The following is a 24,569-nucleotide window of genomic DNA, read 5'->3' as shown; positions in this document are numbered from 1 at the left end:
TCTATCTGACCTCGACGTCATCAAAAGGCAATTATGCGCTCCGCACATTAAGCTTAATTCATGCTTGACGCATCCGCGAGGTCCGCACGGCTCAGAAGACGTGCATGAATCCGCAATGTTGTTTCGAGTAACAGTTGTATTTATATTTGACTTTAATTTAATCCCACTTAAAACCTGAAGCATAAAGATCACATTTGTGGTGGTGATATTAGTAATTTAGCCACGCAAACTGCTCATTTATTATGTGTGGCAATGACGTGACGTCATCTTTAGGGAGAAAAAAGGAGCGATGAGGCGCTTGAACAGGCTCGCCTCATTTTCACAAAATATTATTTCTACCTCCTCCTGCATCACTCCTCTGTAGATATGAGATGGAAAAAAATATGAGCCCTGACAACGGACTTATAAAAGTCCGTAGCCCTGACATGCTGGACCATACGTGTTTACTTCCGCAAACACAGCGTTGTGAGTGACGTATCTTCTTCTGAGCATGCGGGTCACTTTGAGGACACATTACGTCCACACCGCAGACAGACTGTGGTTGCAATTAATAGGTAATGTGAACGCTTACTCAAAAAAAAATCGTAATTGAGCATTAAGACCTGCAAGTGTGAACGTAACCTAAGTGTCTCTCTCCTCAAGTAGGCTTCCAGGGAGATCTTTTTAGATTGAGGTTTTTCCTGAATTCTCAACATCTCGACCAGCATTTCGTTTGTACTTCGCAACTTTTGTTCGAGCCTCGCATTTGTGTTTTTCCGAAAATCTTTCACTTCTCTCCTGACTCCTCTCAACTTCGTCAAGATTACCATCATCGGTCGTTCCTCGGATTCATTTCCGACGCCGTCACGCAACGAGGCGGGCGAGACTCCTCCGCTTGCTCCGGGACAGCTATCGTTAGCATTTTTGGTTAGCTGCACGTCGTCATCTCCAAAAACCTCAGAAGTTGTTTTTTTTTGCCTTTCTTGTTCTTCTTGGGCGCCATTAGTGCCTCCTAAGACTTATCTTTATTTACTTTGCTGGTAATTAACTTCACTCAGGAGCAGTATTTACAACTTTTCGTCAAGAGCTCTGCTACTACGCAGCCATCTCCTACAAGCCGTAACCGGAAGTCTTCCACTTCACCTTTTCATGTTTCATGAAGCAATGATAACATGTGGTTCTTGCACTGAATTTATCTTGGCACTGTTGATTGGTAATTCTTGGAGAGATGGCACAAGGATAATGTAATAGAAAGTTGGCTCTATCTGCATGATGCTGAATGAGTGTAGTAACAGAACCAGCACAATAGCCCACACATCAAAACAATAAATGGATATATTATACACAAGGTTGGGGAATCCATATCCAGAAAGTAAAAACCCTGAAACAGTTTGGCTTTAGCCACAGGTGCTTTTACTCAACAGGTGGATACAAGCTAATTTATCTGGCAGTTTGAGTAGAAGCACCTGTGGCAAAAGCCAATCTGTGGCAGGGTTTCTACTTTCTGGACCTGGATTCCCCAACCCTAATTATACAGTAGACATTAGACAACACTTAGCATCTCTGCCTACTGTATGGTAGGAGTGTGACGTTGTATCGATATCACGATAAATCGTGATACTTTGTCTCCCGATAGATTATCAATACGCCCACGCAAGTATCGCGATATTTGTATTTCTATCATAACGGCTCCATTACTTATTGAGCAATTACTTGGCAGGCCGCTAGGGGGAGCGCCTCATAAGAGTGGCGGGGAAATGTATGGAAGTCTTCAGGCGAAGAAGACTCATGAGCTTACTTTTACTTGTGTAAGACATTTATTATCTGTCCAGCAACTGACTCAGTTTTGCATACGTAACATTTTAAAACATATTTTATGGTTCGACTTTTTGAAGCACACAATTTCCGAGGAATATTAATATTGAATTAATTGGATTTAATATTTAAGTAATTTTATTTATTTACTTTTGCAATGTTACACAAAAAAATCGTCACAGTTTATATAATGAAACAATTCACTATGTAACTGACTGACATGTTGCATGACAATAGTGTTTAAGAAAGACACAAATTTGTTCACAGAAAGTGGTCGAAGACATTTGTATTTGTTTAAAAAATAACACACTGTAGTACTCACTGTGAAGAAGACACCAGTTTTAATATTTTGTTTCAGTGATGGTACAAAAAGAAACAATTTTCTCATTAAAAAAACATCAATTTCCCTTCTCCATGCGCTCTTTTTCCTTTTTTATCTGCTGCTTTCATTCTTTCTGTTCTTGGGCCTCACGCCATGTTTTCTCTTCAATAGCCTCGTCTGCATCGCTCATGTTTTCGCGTTTGAATTACGTCTGTTAAAATGAAAGATAAACACCATCTGTTAATTAATCAATTCATCAGGCATCCATTTTCTATTTATTGTTAGGGTCACAGGTGAGTTGGAGGGAAGGGGTAAAATAAATAAAAGTCTACACACCCCTGTTCAAATCCCACGTTTTTGTGAAAAATTTACACCAAGATGTCAAAACTTTTTATTCCCTACAATGCGGCAAATAACCTATACAACTTTGTAGGGAAAAAAATCTATCCGCTAGGGAAAATAGAAAAAATCTGTCACGATTTACAGTTTGAGAGAGAGAGAGAGAGATTAACTCTTTGACTGCCATGGACGTTAAAAGACGTCAAGTAAAAACCTACGGAGGGCCGCCAATGACGTTAAAAGACGTCATCCAATTTTTTTTTTTTGAAACGGGTGGAGGAAAGCCTTGGCCAGCTGTGGTGAATGTTTCAAGCAGATCTAGTTAGCCTAATGACTATTTTTGGCCCCTAGATGGCAGCAATGACTCTCTTTTGACAAGATTGGGTAGGCGTCAGTAGAAGACGTGAGACGGAGCTAGAGTGTTGAGGGGACAATGACTGAAGAAGCCATAATGGCGACCGGTTGCAAGCAGCTCACGCTCGAGCAGTTTTTTTCAAAGACGAAAGGCATCGACCAACGCTAAAGAGCACATTGATGACGACGATGATCATCATCGATGATGATGATGGTGACTCCGAGGTTGACGCCGAAGTTGGAAGCGTTGACGCGGCGGCTATGACGACGTCATAAAGGTTCACGGGCTAGCGATGCTAACACCGGAAAACGCGGAGCACAACCGAGCACGCTCAGGCGGACGTTCAATCGGACGACGAAGAGTACCCCGAGTCTAATGCATATTCATCGGAGGAGTGGGTACAGTCTGCTACTTGCTATTCCCCGGAAAAAAAGGCCGTCAAGAAAGTGTAACGTCTGCACGCGAAAAGGACAATCGAAGTGAAACGAATCTGTTGTGCAAATCCTGCTCCCTCTCCTTGCACGCAGGGTAGTGTTACAAAAAGAAAAACTGTATTTTAAACATCCACATAATTGTAAATAGTACCACAGTTGCACACATTTGTAAATAGTTTGCGAAATTGTTTTGTCAAATTGTTACACTGTTGAATGGAAATAAACGTATTTTGCAAACTAAAAACACTTTTTCATTGTTGGTGATAGTGTTTTACAGAAGTAAAGCACTATTTAGGTGTTTGTGGGATCATTCATGGACAAAAAGAAGTGTACAATTCACTGGAGTGCATGAAATAACATCGTTTCACAAAAAGCTCTTTTTCTCCGCTTTTTGTTGCAAAACAGAGCATTTCGGTGAAAGTAACCATTTTCTATTGTTGATTACTGAAGAACGGAATAAGGTATTAACAAACTTTTTTTTCTGATGAAAGATGAGTGTTTCCATAGTCCAAACACAACATTTTCTGTGGACCTTGAAAGATCAGTCAAAATGCTTAAATCGGCTGGCACTGGCGACAACCCGTTTTTGAAAACGTCTGGCAGTCAAAGAGTTAAAAAAGCTTCACCAACAAGAAGAGGAAATGGCGACCGGTATTCACCGTTTGGAACTTACTCGACTTGCTGAAGGACCAAAGTGTGAGCTGAGAGTCCAGCGGCATGGTACACGCTGCAGCGTCTTGCACGCTAGCCCGCTAGCCGACAACCATAATGTGAGTTACACCTACCATGGGAAATGTTGATTTCAAAAGCTTTCAAAAGAGGGAGAGAGAGAGGGGAAGAGGGGAGAGGGAGAGAGGCTTGGGCTTAATAGCGACGCAGAGTTGGCTTGCTTGCTGTTAGACTGTTAAGTGCCAAACCAGAATGTTAGCCTGCTAATTTAGCGACATGCTAGGAGTCAAACATTGCTTATATGATTACATTTACACTGAGCATTTTTTCCCCCACCCTGTACATACCAGCAGGCGAATCGCGATTATAAATCGCGGAGGCAAGTGGCATTTGCAAATGCGAACCCGCCGCTCCTGATTGGTGGGCTGGTTCCACGGATTTCTCTACTCCCCTTGTGTTTGATTCCTATGTCTTGTCTGAAAATGCAAATTCAGCTATGTGAACCCCGCTCCTAACTGGTGAACTGGTTTTGCGCTCGTTCCTGGTTGGCTGCTGTCCATGGCTTCGTCGAACATCAGTTTTGAATATTGTGTTTACAAACTGCAACGGAAATCCTTCAAACCCTACCTTAACGTTTGCTATGTCAGAATATATATATATATATATATATATATATATATATATATTGCAAAATTGGGAACAGCATTATCATAACTAGTATTTAGAGTACTGGTATGTTTTACTGAAAAACGAAGTTTAGTTTTAACAAACAACTAGCAAATGATTCTTAAAAAAAAAGAAGTACAACACGTATAGTACCCTGTCCACACTGATAAAAAAAAAATAAAAATGACATTGACATTAGGTTATGCATAAAATCGTTTTGACTTATGATGTTGGTAGTATTGTGGAAAATTGACGGCTGTATGATGGATGGATGTTGATGAGCGCTCAACTGCTCACTTCTATGTGCTCGTTTGCTGGCTGTCAACAGGTGCAGTCAAAAGTGTGTGCCACTGTGCCTTTGTTTGATTCTGTTGTTGTTGACATATTTGTTATAGGATAGGCATAAGCAACTATTAAAGTATTCAAGTTACATTACTTTACTATTACAGGACTTTGATTACGTACGAACTACATTTTTTAACAGGTAAGTAGCAACTGTATCAGAATACATTTCAAAAGTAACCCTCTCAGCCCTGTGATTAAGTGAAAATCTTAAAAGAGGTTAAAATAGGTTAAAAGTGGATAGGAAAAGTATAATTTGAAGAGCAACAGTGTTTTTTTTGTTAGTTTTTTTAACAGTTGCAGTGCAGAAGAGAGAAGGGTTGTCCAAGCTCGTTCGGGGTGCTTGGCTTGGTTGGGAAACACTGTTTTCAATCAATTTAATTGTGTCTTGCTTCCAAATATCTTTATTGAGTCATCATTTCAAGAGATTGTGTGTGTGTGTGTTTAATTAATACAAATATACAGTACAGTGATGTTTTTCAACTGGCACTGACTGAATCTGCACTTACAATATATCAGTATATCATTTAAATGAGCAACGTATTGCAAATACAGAAAGAAATGGACTCAATAACATAGTAATCCACTTTGTTTACTAAGTCAAACTACATTTCAGGGTTGGCTAGGCTGAGCTCTCAGGATCTGCAAAAAGCAAAAAAGCTAAGTTAATGTAAGCAAGCTATGTTCAAAGAAATACATTTTTTTTTGTTCTTTTTCATTGTGGGATGACTTAATGCATAAACATTTTTTTTAAAAATCTGTTTTAAGAAACATCTCCATTGAAAATTAGTATGCCAAATATGTACAATCACACTCAAAATTCTTTGGTACATTTGCAAAATGTACAAATCTTCATAAATGGCCACTTGTGTACAACATTACATTATAACTAGAAAAAGTCACGCACGACACAATTAATATGATTTGCTATTATAGTTGAATAATGTTGAATCAAATTGTCAATAAGAAAAACCTAAAATAAAGAAATTTCTCCTAGAGTAAAAAGTAGTTGGAGGTGGTAGATATAGTGCTGATTACTTACATTGGCACACGTAAGCAACCTCCAAGTACTTGTAGGTGCCTCCACAGGGGTCTCCAAACACGCGATTGCTGGCTTTGATCGTACAGTTGTTTTCCCCATTGCAACTATGGATGTGGAAGAAATAGACTTAATACTGTAAATAATTACGACAGACCTAATTGAATAATTTCACAACTGTAATATTAGGGTGTCTGGACCTTAATATCACCATTTAAAAATGTATAAGCTTGTAAAAGCAAACTGAGAGTGTCAGGCAGACATGTTTGATAGGGCAGGAAAGTTCAACTCCACTTCTGCAGGAGGCCCAAAGAAAACCCACACCAGTTATGCTAACCCCATGCTTCGTTTTGCCATCCACGATCAAAACTTAACTGCTTAAATAATGTCTGTTTTCTACCCGTTATAAAACCTCACAAAATTCTCATTAGATCAGGCTGTGATTTCTTTCAAAGTGTGTCGTAAGTCGTACCTGGTGGCAACAAGGTCAGTTGGACGCAGGCATTCCACATTTTGTACCTGGCCCGGAGGCCTTCTAAACGCGCACGTGGTCTGGTCGCGGCGTCCATAGTCAGCACCCAAGACGAAAATTACTTGTCCTTCATCTGGCATCAAGATGAGAGAAAGAAGGTTGATTGATGATGGTAATGTGGGTAGTCAAAATCCAAATAAGTATTCAGGAGAATTCAAAATAAAAACACAATAAAATATAATCTATGCAATGATGCTAGTTATACAGGATTTCATCATGAAAAAAGATTAATCTCACCACAACACAACTGTGCCAAAGATCCCTCACATGCCACCACGGTAACTGTTCAAAGTAAATTAAAAACATTAGATATAAAATGGTACGCATTCCTTTTGTCATACATCATTTTAAGCACGCGACATACTTGCAGGCACGCAGGTGAAATTGGTCTGCAAATACTTGAAGGTGCCAAAACAGGGATCAGAATTGCGGAAAGCCGCCGTGTTTGTAACACATGTTTTTTTGCCGTTGCATCTGCAGACATAATGATAAAAGCATGGGTCAGAAGAAACACAAAGGTAGTCACGACATAGTTTGCCTTTTATAAAAAGCAAGTAGCAGCACATACAGCATGCCGGCGTACCCCCTGGGCAAGAGGGAAAGGATTATTGCAATAAAAAAAAAAAGGAGAGCAATGATGATGACATGTCAAATTGGTAAAATTACCGAATGAACAATACTGACTGAGCTCTCCAGGAAAAAAAAAAAGAGGATTATTGCAATAAGAACACATATAAACTCCAATTTATTTATAGAACACTTTAAAATAAATAACCATATATGTAAGTAAATTAAGTAAAGTACTGTAAATGGTTATAAATGGTCGAGCGTATAATAATAATAATAATAATAATAATAATTATAATAATAATATTGATTTATATTTGAGTGAAATTTAGTTCATGTTCTATAAAAAATTGTATTTTGTATTGTATTATGTTTAATAGTGTGTATAAGAAGTATTCTATTTGAGTGAAACGTGGGTTTTGTGTGTGTAAAAGTGCTTAACAAAGTCACCCACCATGTCAGATGCAACATGTTATTCTAATCTAATACGATCTTGTGACAGGCATAATCAGTCAATCTTGGATTGGGGAGAAATCACCTGGGTTAATTTAATTTAATATAGTGTTGGGATGTTTCAATGTACTATTGTTTTCAAAAGAATATTTCATGTTTACCTTTATATTGATGTTGGGTGAAATCGAATGGCTACTAAGGGATGACACAGCTCTTTTTTGTGTGGAGATCGATTATTCTGCAATGTGCTGGTGATGTTTTGGGAAAAAGTGGGGATCCGCTCACCTCACGCTTCATTCAACACAGACGAGTGAAGACAATAGCTGCATGCTCTCATTTTTCCTGTTTCTAGTCGCCTTTTTAAGGTAATCACCACATTAAAACTATCGGTACAACTAGAATATGTTAAATGTTGTCTCTCTGATTGTCTGGTAATGAAAATATAATGACTGTTTTAATTGCATTTCACCAAAGTTGTTCCAGAATAAGTAACAGCAACTCGATTTAAGATAGTGGCATGTGACCTTGTGGTTTAGTCTCACTATGCAATTGGTGTCATCTTTGCAACCCATGAGTTAGGTGTGTGTGTGTGTGTGTGAGACCCCCCCCCCCACACACACACACAAATTTATATATATATATATATATATATATATATATATATATATATACAAAAAATTATCTCTCTCTCTCTCTCTAGTGAATAAATGCATGTTTTTTTTAAAAAAAATCTAGTTCAGTCTCAATTGTACTTCTGTCCGAGTGGATTAGTAATTATGGGACTGCTGAGCGAAGCAAGCAGCACATATTACTATCCTAGAAAATGGGTTTCTTGTTGCGTAAATTATTATGGGACTGCTGAAAGCAGCACATATTACTCTCCACCCTAGAAAATCCCCAGATTTTTCCGCAAAAATGCGGCCCGTACCGTAGATCGCACCGGGACAAATGAGGTATCAAACGATGCGGCTCGATCTGACTAGGTGCGGCATTACTTTTCTAGGAATTCCAAGTTACCATGGCGACGCAATTCCCAAAAAACTCCCATAGGAAATGAATGGAGAAAGGGGGGACAAATTACAGATCAAGCACCTTTTTCGAAGACACGCTGCGCGCGCATACGTTATCCGACCGATATGAATTTTAGCTCATTTTGTAGCAATTTTTCCCATCTTTAGCTCAGTGTCGAAATTTATTTTAAGGAATGAAAGCTCTCCCCCCTGTGCGGGTTCAAAGACAGTGAGTGAAATAGCCTTCTATTACACTCTGTGTAGCAATTAGGCTTTGAGTGGCGGGAACCCAAAAAAAATATTTCCAAAAGTCAAAAGTTTCACTTCAACTCGTCACCATGACCACAATCTTTGCTCACTAGACATCACATTTTCACATTTTGTAGTGACAAGTCTCTTCTTTCAGACAAACTAACTTTTATTTGGCTAAGGTGTCATTTAGTACCTTTATTTTCACTTTAAGCGAGGAGAAGTCGGACGAACTCGCCTATCTCTTCCATGTTAAACTCAGGCGCCTTTACCCCTGCATTTCTGATAAAACATAAGTTTTCAACCTGCTCTTGTTTGGTCATTTTCCATCCGATTAAAAAAATTAGAACATGCTCGTGTTCCTCAAACCCTTGCCGTTCTAACGAGCCATTTCTTGAATGTGCATCTTGAACCGTTAAGTCGTGAGAGGCTTTTGTTCCAGGTGTGCGCCTCTCATACAATATCAATGGAATGTTGGGTGCGTGACGTCTCCAAGTCAAATGTGTGTGTGTGAAAGTGCATTTTTCTTAAAGGGACAGTGAGATACTTTTAGTTGATGTTGATTATGGTTAACTTCCACATTTCTTGACCGATTCCAGTCGTTTAAATTTTAAACTGTTCAGCTCATTTACATTTTTTTAAATACATTTTCAGGGACAGTGAGATACTTTTAGTTGATGTTGATTATGGTTAACTTCCACATTTCTTGACCGATTCCAGTCGTTTGAATTTTAAACTGTTCAGCTCATTTACAAGAGTCAGCAGTCCCATTCAAAATTTCTGCGGGAATTTTTCTAGTTATGGGACTGCTGAGCGTAGCAAGCAGCACATATTACTATCCTACAAAAATGGGTTTATTCTTTTCTTTTCATTCTTTTCATGCTCGTGTTCCCCAACCCCTTGCCGTTCTAACGAGCCATTTTTTGAATCTGTATCTTGAACCGTTAAGTCGTGGGAGGCTGTTCTTTGAGGTGTGCGTCTCTCATTCAATCTCAATGGAAGTGGGTGCGTGACGTCACTTCAACTCGTCACCATGGCCACAATCTTTGCTCACTAGACATCAAATTCTCACATTTTGTAGTCACAAGTGTCTTCTTTCAGACAAACTAACTAAGAAGTCGGACTAATTCGCCTGTCTTTTACATGTTAATTTCAGGCGCCTTCCTCTCTCCATTTCTGATAAATCATAAGTTTTCAACCTGCTCTCATTTGGTCATTTTTTATCCGACTAAGAAAATGAGAACATGCTCGTGTTCCCCAAACCCTTGCCGTTCTAACGAGCCATTTCTTGAATGTGCATCTTGAACCGTTAAGTCGTGAGAGGCTTGGTGCGTGACGTCTCTCTCCAACGTGTTAGTCCAATGCGTGTGCGTCAATGTGCATGTTTCTTAAAGGGACAGTAAGACACTAGTTTATGGTGATTATGGCTAACTTCCACATTTCTTGACCGATTTCAATCGTTTAAATTTTAAACTGTTCAGCTCATTTCCATTTTTTAAAATACATTTTCAGGGACAGTGAGATTTTCATTTTCATTTTCAAAAATAACACATTATTATTATTATTTTAAATTTTAATTTTTTCTATTAAATGTAATGGACTGCTATTTAAATACTGCTTTTTTACAAGTGCTACAAGTGCTACTACTATACTACTACTACTATTGCTACAAGTACTACATACAGTACAGTACATGCGTGTTTCCACCTTGCAAGAGTCAGCAGTCCCAATCAAAATTTCCGCGGGAATTTTTCTAGTTATTTTAGTAATACAAAGAACCACAAACTTTGAATGTGGCGACTTCAGATTATGAATAAATAAACGAGAATTTGGATTTTATTCGTTGTGTTTCTCCAAACTGAAAGTAAACAGAACGTGGTGCCCCTATTGCGATTGAGGGAATTACGACTTCCTCAAGCGCTGATTAAATGACTAATTCGTCCAAAAGACAATATCAATTATCGCTACAATATATATATATATATATAGTATATATATGTATGTATGTATGTACAGTATGTATTTATGTATGTATATATATATATATATATATATATATATATATATATATATATATATATATCTATATATATATCTGATGTAAATCAATCATTAAACATGTCTTTAAATGTGTACAAATTATAAACTAAAGATATATCACCATAGTCTCTTAATTGAAAGTGTACAAAAGTATGTTGAGTTGGAGAAGATGTTTTGAAATGCTCACGCCATCGGGGGAAAAAGAGCAAGCCTTTCACAGACCGTATGGATGTGGGAGTAAGTCAATTAACTTTACGATATGTTTCAGCATCAGTGCATTTAATACAACATAACATGCTGCCATAGGTATACTGTTGTTTCGTTCTGTTTAGGGGCTTTAAAAAGAAAGAAAATCTGGGGAAATTTTCACTGGGGGAAAAAAAAATCACTGGGAAATTGTATTTGGCTTGTAACTTTAGAAAGTCACCAGCCATGTTGGCTGGTCATCAAAAAAATTTATTCAGAGCCCTGACTGTCACTACAAGTGTAGCCTATTGATGTTAAGTTAAGCAATGCAGGCGGGTGACGATAACAGTTGCGTGCTCTCTATTCTCCTTTTTCAGGGTATTACCCAATGTTACATTTATCCACTTTTAAACCCAAAACGAGCATTTTCTTTTACTGATAACAAGTTTTTAAATGAGCATAATGCATACCTCGTCTTGAGGCTGTCCAAGGCGCCTTCTTGAGCGCACGCCGTGTCAGCTAGCTGCTGTGGAGGTCTGCCCTGACTGCAAACCAGTGAGCTTGAACGACCATATAAAGCCTGCTGCACCCTGATGACTCCATGTTCTGTCACATGACAAGAGAGAAAGCAATTATCCTGGAAATGTACTGCACTCCAAATGACCAACCCCCATTGGAAATCATGGCTTTTGTCAAGACAAAGGTTGAAGTTTTACTGCAGTTCAGAAGATGGACGTTTAAAGGGTCCGAATCGCAGGTGGTCGCTTGCTCTACAGTTGCTCTCTTAGAATCAACATCTGTGGAAACTGTGAATGTATGAACAGGTTGTTTAGGAAAGTCAAGTTGTCTTTATTTATATAGCGCTTTCAAACTTAAATATACAGTACTGTATATGTTGGACATGAACTGTGATAGTCACCTGCTGTGAGGAGAAAATATGTTGCTGTCAGCACTGGAAAACAAACATTAGTTTAGATACAGTTTTTCTATGTACACTAAGGACTTTTTTTTTCTTAAATACTGTTAAAAAAAATAGGTCTAAATCTGCATTAGTGAGCACTTCTTCTTTGCTGAGTTAATCCATCCACTTCAATGGTGTGGCAAATCAAGATGCTGATTATATAGTATTGATAATACAAAAAACACAAACACAAAAAAGGGCCATTCTAAAATGTGCAGTTTTATTCATTGGGGCAGGAGGGTCAGAAAAGCACTTAGTATATGGTGGGACACCATTTTACATCCATCCATCCAACTCTTATCCAAAGCGCTTATCTTGATACATTGCAACACATGTCCTTCGCATAGTTGATCAGGTTGTTGCACTGAATTTTTATGGAAAAGCTCTAATACCACTTTTTGCAAACCATTTTAAAGTTACAAAATGTGTTTTGGATCTAGACAGACAGACATACTATTAACAGAGCAAGCAATCAACAATCTTACTTATCCACTCACTATTTTGACTTTTACCAACAAATTTATTTCAAAAGTGAATACTTACACAGTGCTGAGCTGAGTCTGAAGAAGGAGGGCATGTTTCAGACGATCCGGTCTGTAGCACTAATGATGATCAAAGGCAGATCACTTGCATTTATAATGATTTGGCAAAAGCCACACCCACTAACTTTTCATCATTATTTTCCAGAAAAACAAGAATCTGGCATTTGTGCAAGTTGTGGTTTGTAGATCTGAGCAAAATGAACTCTCAAAATGAAGGCTATGCAGGAAAGTGACATTCTATTGTCTTGAGTCATAAACTGCAGCTGTAAGTAATTCACCTTTCTCATTCCATTTCATGTCATTTTCAATAAACATTGACAAGGATGTTGATGGCAGGCATACAACATAAATCAATTTTGTGTATTCCTTAGATACAGTTAATTTCATAGTTTAATTACAAAGTGGGTTGAACATTGATTTCCAACACATTTAAAAACAAAGTAAAAGGTTAATAACTGAATAATGTGTAAATTTATGACCAATAAAAGCCCAATTTCGGAGGCCCCAAAATACCCGATATAACAGTTTTCAATCGGTTCTACTCATAAAAATTGATGGGTTTTAGCAAGATTTTCAGAAATTCTGAAAGTAAAGAGTTAATAACTCATTAATGAGCAAGTATATATGCTTTAAAAATATTTTAAAATGGCAAGAGGGACCCCAAATTACCCTTTGTAGCAGGTTTTCAATCAGTTCCAAGGTGTCTTTGCCACAATCAATATTCAAGCATGTTTTTCAGAAATCTTGTAAGTTAAAGTTTAATAACTCATTAACAAACAAGTTTATAAGCTGGAAAACCCAAAACTTGGAAAGAGGGACCCCAAATTACTCTCTATATCAATTTTCAAACGGGTACAAGGTGTGTTGAGCAAATTCTTTCTTGCAGGATTTTCAGAATTGTCCCGCGGCCTAATTACAGTGTTTGCATTACATGCCTCATTTACATATGTGCCTGTGCATGTTTTAATTGTAAGTTACTTCCTTCACCAACAGGTTTCTTGTCTTGCCTTCTCTTTGAAATATTGACTCTGATATTCTGAAAGGAAAGCCAAACAAATACATTATGTACAGGGTATATTTTGTTCTTTATTTCACATGTAATACGACTCTATGTAAATGTAAAGACGTCACAACACGCTTATACACAGTAGAAAAAGAAACAAGACTTTACTTGAAATGTGAAGACGGAATCTTTTTTTGGTATAAAAAAATAGGATCTACCTATTTTTTCTTCTATTCAGACAATGAAAGACAGTCAGCAAGTTTATGGTTAAAATAGCAGAGGAGGAAACCACAACAAATTGGTCAGTCATAAAATTATGGCATACGAATTTTAAAATGATTTATTTTTCTAGTATCTGAGATTTAAAATCCAAAAGTTGGCAAATGATGGTGATGAATTTTGATTGTATTGTTCTGATTACAGTGAGTTATGGCTGATCCCTGGAGAATTTAAACTGTCTCTGGGTGAAGTGGACTGGAATGAAATGTTCTGAGAGATGTTTGGTGGGTGTGAGACTGGTAGTGACAGGAAGAGAAGAGAACAGGTGAGCTAGAAGAGGCAATGGTCTTGTGTACTGTGGCCGTGGGGCTTTCTGATTTGCCAGGTGGGAGGAGCAGTAGTCGGCAATGAAAATCCAAATCCAATTTTCCAAGCCGGGCCCAAAAGCCAGTGATCAGGTATCCAAGACCCAAAAGTTCTAATCCCAAAACTTTGCATGGTCATTGAACAAGACAGGCAGGAACTCACAAATCAGGCTAGGTAAGTGGCGGAGCCAGAGCGGAGTCCGGGGTGGGACTGGCCCGCTCCTCAAATGTGATTAGGCCCTGCAGGCGCCAAATGATTGACAAGCCTTGACACCAGCGCAGTGGGGCCGCACTTCTTGCAATGCAGCCTACCTGCATTGTTTCCAATCAGGCGCCTCCTAATTGGTACGCCCTTTCTTTAATTGCTGGCGTTTTTTTGTTGTTGTGTTTTTTACAAAATGTAATCCACCTCACTAGGACTCAGGGGGAAAATAATCTCCAGATTCCAATCGAGATTACATGTTGGCAATGTCATGTTGGTTTCCCCGTGAGACGTGAGTGACTGGTAAAATAACTTTTATGTTCAGATGGATGGTGTGAGTTTTTTAAAGCAGGGCTTGTGCCGCCGGACGAGGAGCGGAGGACGGCCGCAGGGTGTCAAAGCGAAGCCTTCGTCTCAGTTAAGTTGTCTTCTTCTCAGTCAAGTGGTCAAAGTCAAGTCGTCACCGTCACAGTCAATTCGTCCACGTCACAGTCAAGTCGTCCTCATCCCTGTCAAGTCGCCCACACTATATATAAGGTTTATTATGCCATTTTCAAAAAAAATTTCAAATTTGATTGTGCCAATGTGCCAGTACCCCAAAGTGGCCGGAGCTGAGAGGGCCCTTTTTAGCTGCTTGCAGCTCTAAAGCAGTTGGTGCACAATATATAATGGCCAATAACTGTTAGCATAAATGACCATGGGGGGATTTCTGAGTCTGTTACTGTAAGGTTCTATTAATATTTATTCCAAATTTATATTGTTGTTTCCAACCCACCTACTAAAGATCAAATGAAATTGATACCTTACAGCTTGTTTCAGACTTTCTGAATCACACTGCCTTGAAATTGTGCTTCAGTCTGATTATCGTTCTGCAATAACACATGACCAATGATGTCATACTTACATATGCAAAGTGATGGCCACTTCAAATAAAGACCCACATGTATGCAGCATATTTACTTTATTTATGAAAAAGGTTGTTGTTGTTTTTTCTGGCAACTTTGCCCACTAAATTAACACCAAAAAATCCCATGTACATTATACTATGATTGGTATCATATTTATTATTTTATTGCTCAAAGTGAGTGAGTGAATGTTTTACTCTTTAGTGACATCGGTTGGTTTGGCTTCACTATTCCACTAGATGTCCCAAATGTTGCTTTCACGGAAGCACCAAAGCTCCAAATCTGTTCAGCACAATTTGAAGGAAAGACTCAAGGCTTTGTGAAGATTCACCTATCCATCTCTAAAACCACCCAAAACAGGATCTGCAAGTCCTTTCATGCTACCAACAATCTTCCAAATTAATTTTTAGTACCACATGAAGTGAAGGAGCTGGTTAAACGCAGCAGGCAACAAAAATTCAACAAAAAACATTTTTGTATGTATACATAATCTGCACTTGCAATTTACATTGTGTATCAATTAAATGAGCAACATATTGCAAATACAGAATACATGGACTCGAAAACACATCGATAATGTGGCAGTACTCATTTGTTTGCAAAGTCGAACTAATGTGAGGGTTGGTTCTCACGATCTGCAAAAAAGCACAAAAAAGTTACTCAGATAATGTAACCAAGCTGGGTTCAAAGAAATGTTTTTGTTTGTTCTTTTTCTCTTTGGGATAACTTGATACATAAATAAATAGAGAAAATTACATTTTAAAAACATCTCTTAGAGTTATGTAAATTCTTCCAAAGTACATTATAAAAATGTCCAAATTTTCCATAAATTGTCTATTCTGATCTAGTGTACAACATTACAGGACATTACAAGTACACAAATTCCACAAATACAATAAATCTGATTTGCTATGAAGGTTGAATAATGTTGAATGCAATCGTGAATTAAAAAAAAACGAAATAAAGCATTGTTTTCTTCTCCTACAGCAAAAATTTGTCGTGGGTGGTAGATATAGTACTGATTACTCACATTGGCATGTGTAAGCAACCTCCAAGTACTTGTAGGTGCCGACACATGGATCCCCAAACACAGTGTTGGTGGCTGGGATCGTACATTTGTTTTTCCCATCGCACCTATGGATGCAGAAGAAATAGGCTTATTTCTGTGCTAAAAACTACTCCTATTTTGATGAGGTCATGCAATTTCCAGACTACACAGCGCACCTGATTTAAAGATGCAACAGCTAAATTGCCATAATAAATATTTGTATAGGCTATAAATTGGCTACTTCGTATTATTAGCCTACAAGCTAATCAAAGCAAAACGAAAGTGTCAGGTTTAGATGCTTGATCAGGGCAGTAAAGTTCTACTCCTCTCCTGCACCAGGTGGTAATGATGTGGATTATAACATCACTGCCAGATGCCACACACGAGAAGCAGCAAGAGATTCCTCAACTTTTTATTCCTTTTATTTTATTCCTGACTTTGTGTGCCAGGTGGGGCACACATTGACACACTTGCATTCACACATATAAGTAATTTAGAATTTCCAATTTACCTAAGAAGTATGTGGGAGGAAGCTGGACTACCCAGAAAAAAACCCCACGTAATGACGAGGAGAACAAACAAATGTTACACAACAATGAGACAGACACGCTGACCACTTGCTTCATTGTGCAATCCACATTCAAAACATCAGTTTTTTACCCATTACAAAACCTCACTAAATTCTCTTTAAGACTGTGATTTCTTCCGAAGTGTGCCATCGTACCTGCTGGCGACAATGTCAGTTGGACGCAGGCATTGCACATTTTGTATCTGGCCCGGAGGCCTTTTGAACGAGCATGTGGTCCGGTCTCGGCGTCCATAGTCAGCACCGAAGACGGAAATTACTTGTCCTTCATCTGGCATTGAGATGACAGAAAGAAAGTTGGTGATGGAAATGCGGGTAGTCAAAATCAAGAGCATTAATAATAAATACACAATAAAATCTAATGCTTGTGATATACAGGAATTTATCATGAAAAAAAAAAAGGTTAATCTCACCACAAAATAAATGTGCCAAAGATACCTCACAAGCCACCACGGTAACTGTTGAAAGTAAATTAAAAACATTATATAGAAAATGCTACACATTTTATGTGTCACACATAATTTCATACGAGACATACTTGCAGGCAAGCAGGTGAAATTGGTCTGCAGATATTTAAAGGTGCCAACACAGGGATCAGGATTGCGGAAATCCCCTGTGATCACTTCACATGATTTTTTGCCGTTGCATCTGGAAAACATAATAATAAAAGCAGGAATCAGCAGAAGAAACACAAAGGCAGTCACACGAAAGTTTGCCTTTAATAATCCATCCATCTACTTAACCACTTATTTCTCACAAGGGTCGCAAGGGTGCTGGAGCCTATCCAGCTGTCTTCGGGCAGTAGGCGGGGTTACACCCTGAACTGGTTGCCAGCAAATCGCAGGGTACACAAAGACAAAGAACCATCCACACACACAACCACACCTATTGACAATTTGGAGTGTTCAATTAACCTGCCACTCATTTCTTTGTAATGGAGGAGACCAGAGGAATTTTAATTTCTGCATTGTCAGGCAGACGTGCTAAACAGTCGGCCACCATGCCACCTGCTGTGAAAATGTACATTTTAATCATTTAGAATATATATATATATTTTAAAGCAAGCGCTATTGCAGCACATCTACTGTACCTACTTGGGCAAGTGGAAAAGGATTATTCCATGTTGTAAGAGCATAAATGAATTTGTAGAGAATTTTAAACAAATAAACAGTAAAACGTCAGCGTACAGTACATTATAAATAATCAAACATAAAAAACACAACAATAATACTACTATTAATAGCATAATTTTTTTTATATCTGAGTGAAATCTATCTGTGTTCTATTTAAAATTATTTTGGACAACAGGGCCGGTTCTAAACAGACAGAAATGTGAATGGGGGCATCATAGGTATGTACACAACATGCGCCGGAACTTTTTTTCTAACAACAATAATATTAATAATAATAATAATAATAATAATAATGTAACTCTATGGAACATAAAACAATATATACTGTATATTCCTGCAGTTAACTATTTATAAACGTGGGTTGTTCACCCAGTTTAGAACTGGCATTAACATTAAAAAGTGCAATTTAAAACTTCTTTGTCGCAAAACCATCAATGACATCATCATACGAAATATGTTGTACAACAGTTTTTTTTTCTTTTTTCGTTTTTTTTTTAGAGCTCAGTATTGTTCATTCGATTTGACATGTCATCATTGCTCTCCTTTTTTATTTTTTTTATATATATTTAAAAAAAAAATATATATATATATATATGTATATATATATATTTTTTTGTATGTGGGTGAGTATGTGTGTGCGTGTGTGTGTGCGTGCGTGCATGCGTGCGAGCGTCTGTGTATTCATCAGTTCACCTAAAACCTATTAAAAAAAATCCCATACTAATAATATAATATAATAATAAATTGCCAAATGCAGAAACATCAATGTAAGTTATCACGATGTGGTGGCTCTCGCTAACAGGCAGAATTAAGTAACCAGAATTAGGTTAAAAAATTCTATATACGTAGATATATTTTGAAATTTTGATATTTGGTTTTTATTTGAGGCAGATATTTTTTCCATTCAAATGTGATTTATGAGGAGGTTAGACCATTGGTCGATATTCAGAGTTTGTTTATTTTTCCAGTTAACAAGAATTGTTTTTTTAGCGATAGTAAGGGCTACAAGTGTAGATTGAAATTGTTTATGTGGTAAGTCAGTTGTTGTTAGGTCACCTAGCAAACACAAGTTTGGAGATAAAGGTATCCTACAGTCCAAAACAGCGGAAAGTTTTTCTAAGACTTTAGTCCAGAAATACATAACCGGAGTACATAACCATAAAGCATGAACATAAGTGTCTGTAGTGTTTTGTAAGCATTGGAGACAAATGTCGGAGTCTGAGAGTCCCATTTTCTTCATCATATATTGAGTAATGTATGTTCTGTGAATAATTTTATATTGGATAAGTAATCCAGTCGAGTTTTGTGGCTGAGCAACATATTAGCAAGAGGCTAATAAATAGCTGATAGCCAACTGTCACTCTCATAATGCACTCATAGCAATCGGCCTACCTTTTCTGTTTCTCCTCTCCTTTCCTTTTTCTAAACTGAGCACCTGATGGCTATTGGTAGTAGTTGTCATCAAGTACCCAAACGTAAGCATACATACAAGCGCGGGGAGAACATGCAAACTTCACAGGGCTGAGGAGAAATTGGAACCCTGAATCGAACTGTGAGCCATATTTGATAACCAAATATCTTAGCAAAGATGTTTCTGTCTCAGTCACTCACCCTACAAGAGCCAACAGGGTACATTAAATAAATATGTTTTTACAAAAAATAACCTAAAATGCCAACTTGATGTCAGGTAAAGCATACCTTCTCCTGAGGTCGTCTACGGTGTCTCGCCGAGCGCACTGCGTGTTAGCCAGCTGCTGGGGAGGTCTGCCCTCACTGCAAATCAGTGAGCTTGAACGACCGTATAAAGCCTGCTGCACGCTGATGACTCCATATTCTGTCATATGACAAGAGAGACAGCAATCATCCTGGAACTGTCCTGTCCTGTACTGGAAACTCAAAGTGATCAACCCCCTTTGGAAATGATGTCTATATCGTACAAATCTCTGAAAGTTGCCTTTGAGAGGTACAGCAGCTTTATGCCATTTCAGTCAGTGTAGGTCATAGTGTTGCAAGGCACTATTTAAGACAGAGGCTGAAGTTTTACCGCAGTTAAGACGGTGGTCAAATGAAGCGTCCCCATCACAGGTGGTTACTTGCTCTGCAGAATAAACAACTGCGGATACAAGAACAGATGTATAAAAAAGACGGAAATACTTATACTGTATATGTTGGGCATGAACTTTGAAAGTCACCTGCTGTGAGGAAAAAACCTGATGCGGTCAGCACTGGAAAACAAACATCAGCTTACATTCAGTACAGGGATATGCAGACAAATAGTACCAGTACATTTTTGACAGTGGTTAATTTATTTTATTGTTAAGTATTGTATTTATTTATATTCATTTTTTTTATTTTAATGAGCTTAAACTCAAAGACCTAAAACTTCTACAACATACAGAACACTAAAGGCACGTTAAAATACTGTACTGTTCAAAAATCAGCCTAAATCTGTATTAGTGAGCACATCTTCTTTGTCGAGATAATACATAAACCTCACAGGTGTGCCGTATGCTTCCACAATTACGAGCCACTCAAAAATGGACAGTTTTGGATATATTTTTAGGACTATTAAAATATAGGACTATTAAAAGAGCAAGCAATCAACAACCTAACTTATCCATCTCTACTTTGACTCACACAAACTTTAACGAGCAATTCCAACAAGTGCCTTGAAACCACAGGTGCCAAATCCAGGTTGAGAAAGTAAAAAGCCCTGCCATCGTTTAGCTTTAGCAAGGGGTGTTTTAAACTGCTGTGCTGGATTTGAGGTGCTGCTCGAGACAGATTTATTTCAAAGGTGAATACTCACACAGTGCTGAGCAGAGTCTGAAGCAGGACGGCATGTTTCACACTATTCGGTCTGTAGCACTAACGATGGACAGAAGTGGAACACTTGTATTTATAATGACTGACTTCTACCTAAGATGATATGGCAAAAGGCACGCCCCCCCACCCACACCCCCCTCCCCCATAATCTTTATCCCTATCTCTCTCTTTATCCCAAATATTTTTTTCACATCAAATGATCTAGATTGCTTCAAGTCCTCAACCTCCACAACAAATAATGGTGAAGAACCTTAAATGCACCGCATGCGGGAAAAGAAGGTTGAACAATAGGTTACATTGTCATATGATGAGAGATGAGCTTCTGGACACACATTGCGTAACTCTGAAAGGGTACACTGTTGCGGAAGTCTAACTCAAGGAAATATTGTGGAAAACTTTAGTTTCAGGAAGCGACTTGCGTATTTACTGGAACACTTGATGTTATCAGACCAAGTTAAAATGATGCCGTGCTGCTTTCTGCTATATCCATTTATGTTTACTGTTACAGGTGGTAGTTGTCAGGAACAATTACGTTATGGTGTTTGCATTCAATGTCTCAAGTGCATGTGAATTGCTGTTTTAAGTTGCTTTATGTTTATTTTCGGGGCATGATGCTATTTTTGTCTCCTTTTCTCTTTGAAATATTGATTCTGAAAGAAAACTCAAGCAAATACAGTAGGCATATGTAGCTATGTTCCTATATGTTGCAGTATGCAAAAAGGTTGCAAACTACTAAAAACTAAAAACGGAAGGGACACCGACTCACAAAGACCATGTGTCACTGAATGCTTACCAACGCAGCAAATTTTGTGTTTCGTCAGGGTTCGTAAAAAGTTACAAACATGTTTGGAAACAATTTTACTTTTACAATTTTATCAGTGACAAGCGACGGCACTATAATTGATGATAAACCAAAATTTGAAGTCAACTGTGAGAAACTCTGCAAAAGAGGACATAAACGGCTCTTTTGTCTGAGCAAGCTCACAAAATTTTGGTTGTCTGTGGAGGTGAAACAGTCTCTGTGGGGAGCCGCTGACACCCCGTAGTGGGGGCTTAGTCGTACTTCAGCCCCCTCTGGAGACTCACAGGACAAGAAGAAGGAGTTCTTTTTTTTGGCTTTGATGAGTTGCAAAACTTTGCTACCGGACCATGTTCACATTCGCTCATGCTTAAATGTGATATTGAGCACAATGTATTATTTAAAGAAGACTGATTATTAATTGAAATAGACAAAGTTGTCAGTCATACTTTTATAGCATAAGAAGGATAAATTTTTCTGGGATCTGGCAATCTAAAGTCCAAAGTTTGCTGGGTTACAGTCAGGGACGGAAGGCAGGAAATAAAAGTGATGAATGTTGATTAAGTTGCTCTGGTTTCCATGAATTGTGGCTGACTGATGAGATGGGTTTTTTTTTTTTTTGCTGTCTCAGGGTGATGTGTTCTGCAATGAAATGCAGGGTAATGTTTAGTGGGCATGTGAGTGGTAGTAAGAAGAGAACGTGTGACTTGGAAGAGACATTAGCGCCATACAGGTACGTTTTGTGTACTGTGGTGCTTCGTGAATGAACAGGTTGGAGTAGCAGTAATCCGCAATCATTATCAAAATCCAATTTTCCAAACCAGGCCCAAAGGCAGTGCACACACTCGTACGGGCACAACATTGTCATTATAACCAACTAGCTATGTTTACAGACGTGAGAACATTTTTATACGGCCGCGAATGCTCTTGGCAGAGTAGCGTTCACGTTCCGCCAGCATGCTGTAGCTACAATAGGCTATTATCACAGAGGCAAATAAAATGACGTTTAGCCAGAATGGAACTTCACGAGACCACGCGTGGTGTCACATCTGCAGACAGAGGGCGGGAAATTCGAACCCGAATCCAGTCTGAAAACTATTGACCAGAGGCTTGCGGGAGTACCAATTTTGAACAGCTAAGGTATTAATCTGCTAATTTGAAGATGTTTGAGTAATAAATGGTCAAATAAAAAGACTATTGTAAAGATATGTTTGGAATTGTTGCATAGAGCAGCTTTAAACAAACTGTTTAGGAATTTTGCTGCAGTCCCAAGAAGATTCTCTGCTGAAAGCAAAATTTTTCCCCTTAAAGGAATCTAAGAGTTTGTGGAAGTGGGGGTTGCAGGAATGGAATGTTGCAAAACAAAGGATGCTAATTGCAAGGGGAGATGCAGAGCCGCGATAAGGTCAGAGTAGGTTGTAAACCACATTTGTTTTACACCTGGGCGGAAAAGTACAAAACAGGAGAAGCCACCCAGTGACGCTGCAGATGAAGATCGGCCAATGAAAAGCAAGCTAAAGTTAAACTGCAGAAAACACATAGCCAATAGAATAATGTCAGGATGCCTTTGTTTCTGTGTCATTTAAATATTGTGTAGTATAACTATTCACTGGGGCAACTCGGATGAGACTACGTTGGCTGCTTGAGACAGAGACGTATAGAATTGTATTGATAGGGACCCGGGACCCCAGATGTTTTGTATTAGATTTGAGTGTTAGGAATAAATCCACTCGTGTGTGAAAATGCCGGCTTCCTGATACCTTTCTATTGCAGAACGAGCATGCTATTGTTAGATGGGTGATAGTTTGGTAAGGTCACAAATTGGAGTCAGATTATTAACTTAAGTTTATATTAATATAGAAATAAATTCCAACACCCTTTAGTGCTGTTGTCAATTTATTTCTTTTTTTTTTTTTTTTTTACAAGATCTGCACACTATCAGCACATGCCAAAAAGCCACACACTTCACTCCTACCAGTAAGGTGCTTTCCCAACTGAGTCAATTCTGGGACTGTTGCTTCAATCAGTGACACATTATCCCCAGTGGTATGCCAGTTCACAGGAATGATAATGAAATCAAGGTTATGGCCAGTTATAAATTAATGGCGTAAGGATTATTTTTCCGGGTTCTGACAATGTAAAGTCCAAAGTTTGCTGGGTTACAGTCAGAGGTGGAAGGCAGGAAATTATGTTCTGGGCAATGTTTGGTGGGTATGAGAGTGGTAGTGACAGGAAGAGAAGAAAACAGGTAAGCTGGAGTAGACAATAGATGCAGATGTACTATTAAGTATTGTGTACTGTGGTGCTTGATTTGCCATGTGGAAGTAGCAGAAGTCTACAATCAAAATCCAAACCTAATTTTTCAAAGGCAAGACAAGGCATCAAACACAAGGAACCCAATGTGTTTTACATGATTTAATGTACATTTACAAAAGTAAAAACATCGCTTACAAAATGTACCTAAAGAACATACAGTGCAAGAAAAAGATTTTGTTTAGTAATTTTTTTTTTAATGCTTTAATAGAGCACAATCATAAGCATGAGTTAAAAAAAAAAGAAGAAGTATTTTTTAACCTGGACTTAAAGTAGCACTAAGGAACTTTTGAACCTAAATAAAATATTTGTATAACTCTTCTGCTGAAACATCAACTTAAAACTAGTTGAATGGTAAGCTTTGCTATGGCCTAAGGGGGTCTGTATCATTTTTACTGGCACTAAGCAACTTTGAGGAGGATGGTAGGAACACTATCACAAAAAAAAAACTACAAATGTGCTGACTGCTTTGTGGCATATGTCACTCTCCCTTTCCCCATTCGTTACAAAGACGAAAGGCAATTTGAATGTCGATGCACGATTGCTGCTTTCCTGGTAGAAGCTGCTAAACAACTAAAAAGTTTTGTCCGAGGAGTGTTAGACATTATTAACATTTTAATTCTTTATTTCATATATTAACCATGTTGAAATGTTTTATAGATGTGTGAAG

At 38.2% G+C, this 24,569-nt stretch overlaps 1 protein-coding gene across 1 annotated transcript; it reads right to left on the bottom strand.

The window, feature by feature from the left end:
* Positions 1 to 2,265: 2,265 nt before the first annotated feature.
* LOC144034445 (rhamnose-binding lectin) lies at positions 2,266 to 20,918 on the bottom strand. Its single transcript, XM_077543191.1, has 19 exons — positions 20,771 to 20,918; positions 20,154 to 20,186; positions 20,006 to 20,074; positions 19,660 to 19,795; positions 17,367 to 17,476; positions 17,242 to 17,286; positions 16,967 to 17,099; positions 16,225 to 16,328; positions 15,827 to 15,829; positions 13,014 to 13,038; positions 12,502 to 12,518; positions 11,917 to 11,949; positions 11,714 to 11,803; positions 11,468 to 11,603; positions 6,857 to 6,966; positions 6,730 to 6,774; positions 6,433 to 6,565; positions 5,964 to 6,067; positions 2,266 to 2,327 (listed from the first exon to the last, which is right to left on the bottom strand). Exons 1-19 carry the CDS (start codon positions 20,802 to 20,804, stop codon positions 2,281 to 2,283), a joined length of 1,407 nt encoding a protein of 468 aa, XP_077399317.1. The 5' UTR covers positions 20,805 to 20,918; the 3' UTR covers positions 2,266 to 2,280.
* Between the last annotated feature and the right edge of the window lie 3,651 nt (positions 20,919 to 24,569).

The sequence above is a fragment of the Vanacampus margaritifer genome, chromosome 1 (genome assembly GCF_051991255.1).
Source record: "Vanacampus margaritifer isolate UIUO_Vmar chromosome 1, RoL_Vmar_1.0, whole genome shotgun sequence".
Lineage (NCBI taxonomy): Eukaryota > Metazoa > Chordata > Actinopteri > Syngnathiformes > Syngnathidae > Vanacampus > Vanacampus margaritifer.
Note: the sequence above shows the minus strand (reverse complement) of the source record. Positions and strands in the feature narration are given on the sequence as shown.

Coding starts and splice junctions, on each gene's coding strand:
- LOC144034445 (XM_077543191.1), bottom strand. CDS start 20,804: ATGCCGTCCTGCTTCAGACTCTGCTCAGCACTGT. Junction 11,604..11,713: donor CGTCCATCTTCTGAACTGCA/GTAAAACTTCAA, acceptor GTCATGTGACAG/AACATGGAGTCATCAGGGTG. Junction 6,566..6,729: donor TTTGGCACAGTTGTGTTGTG/GTGAGATTAATC, acceptor TCTTGATGCCAG/ATGAAGGACAAGTAATTTTC.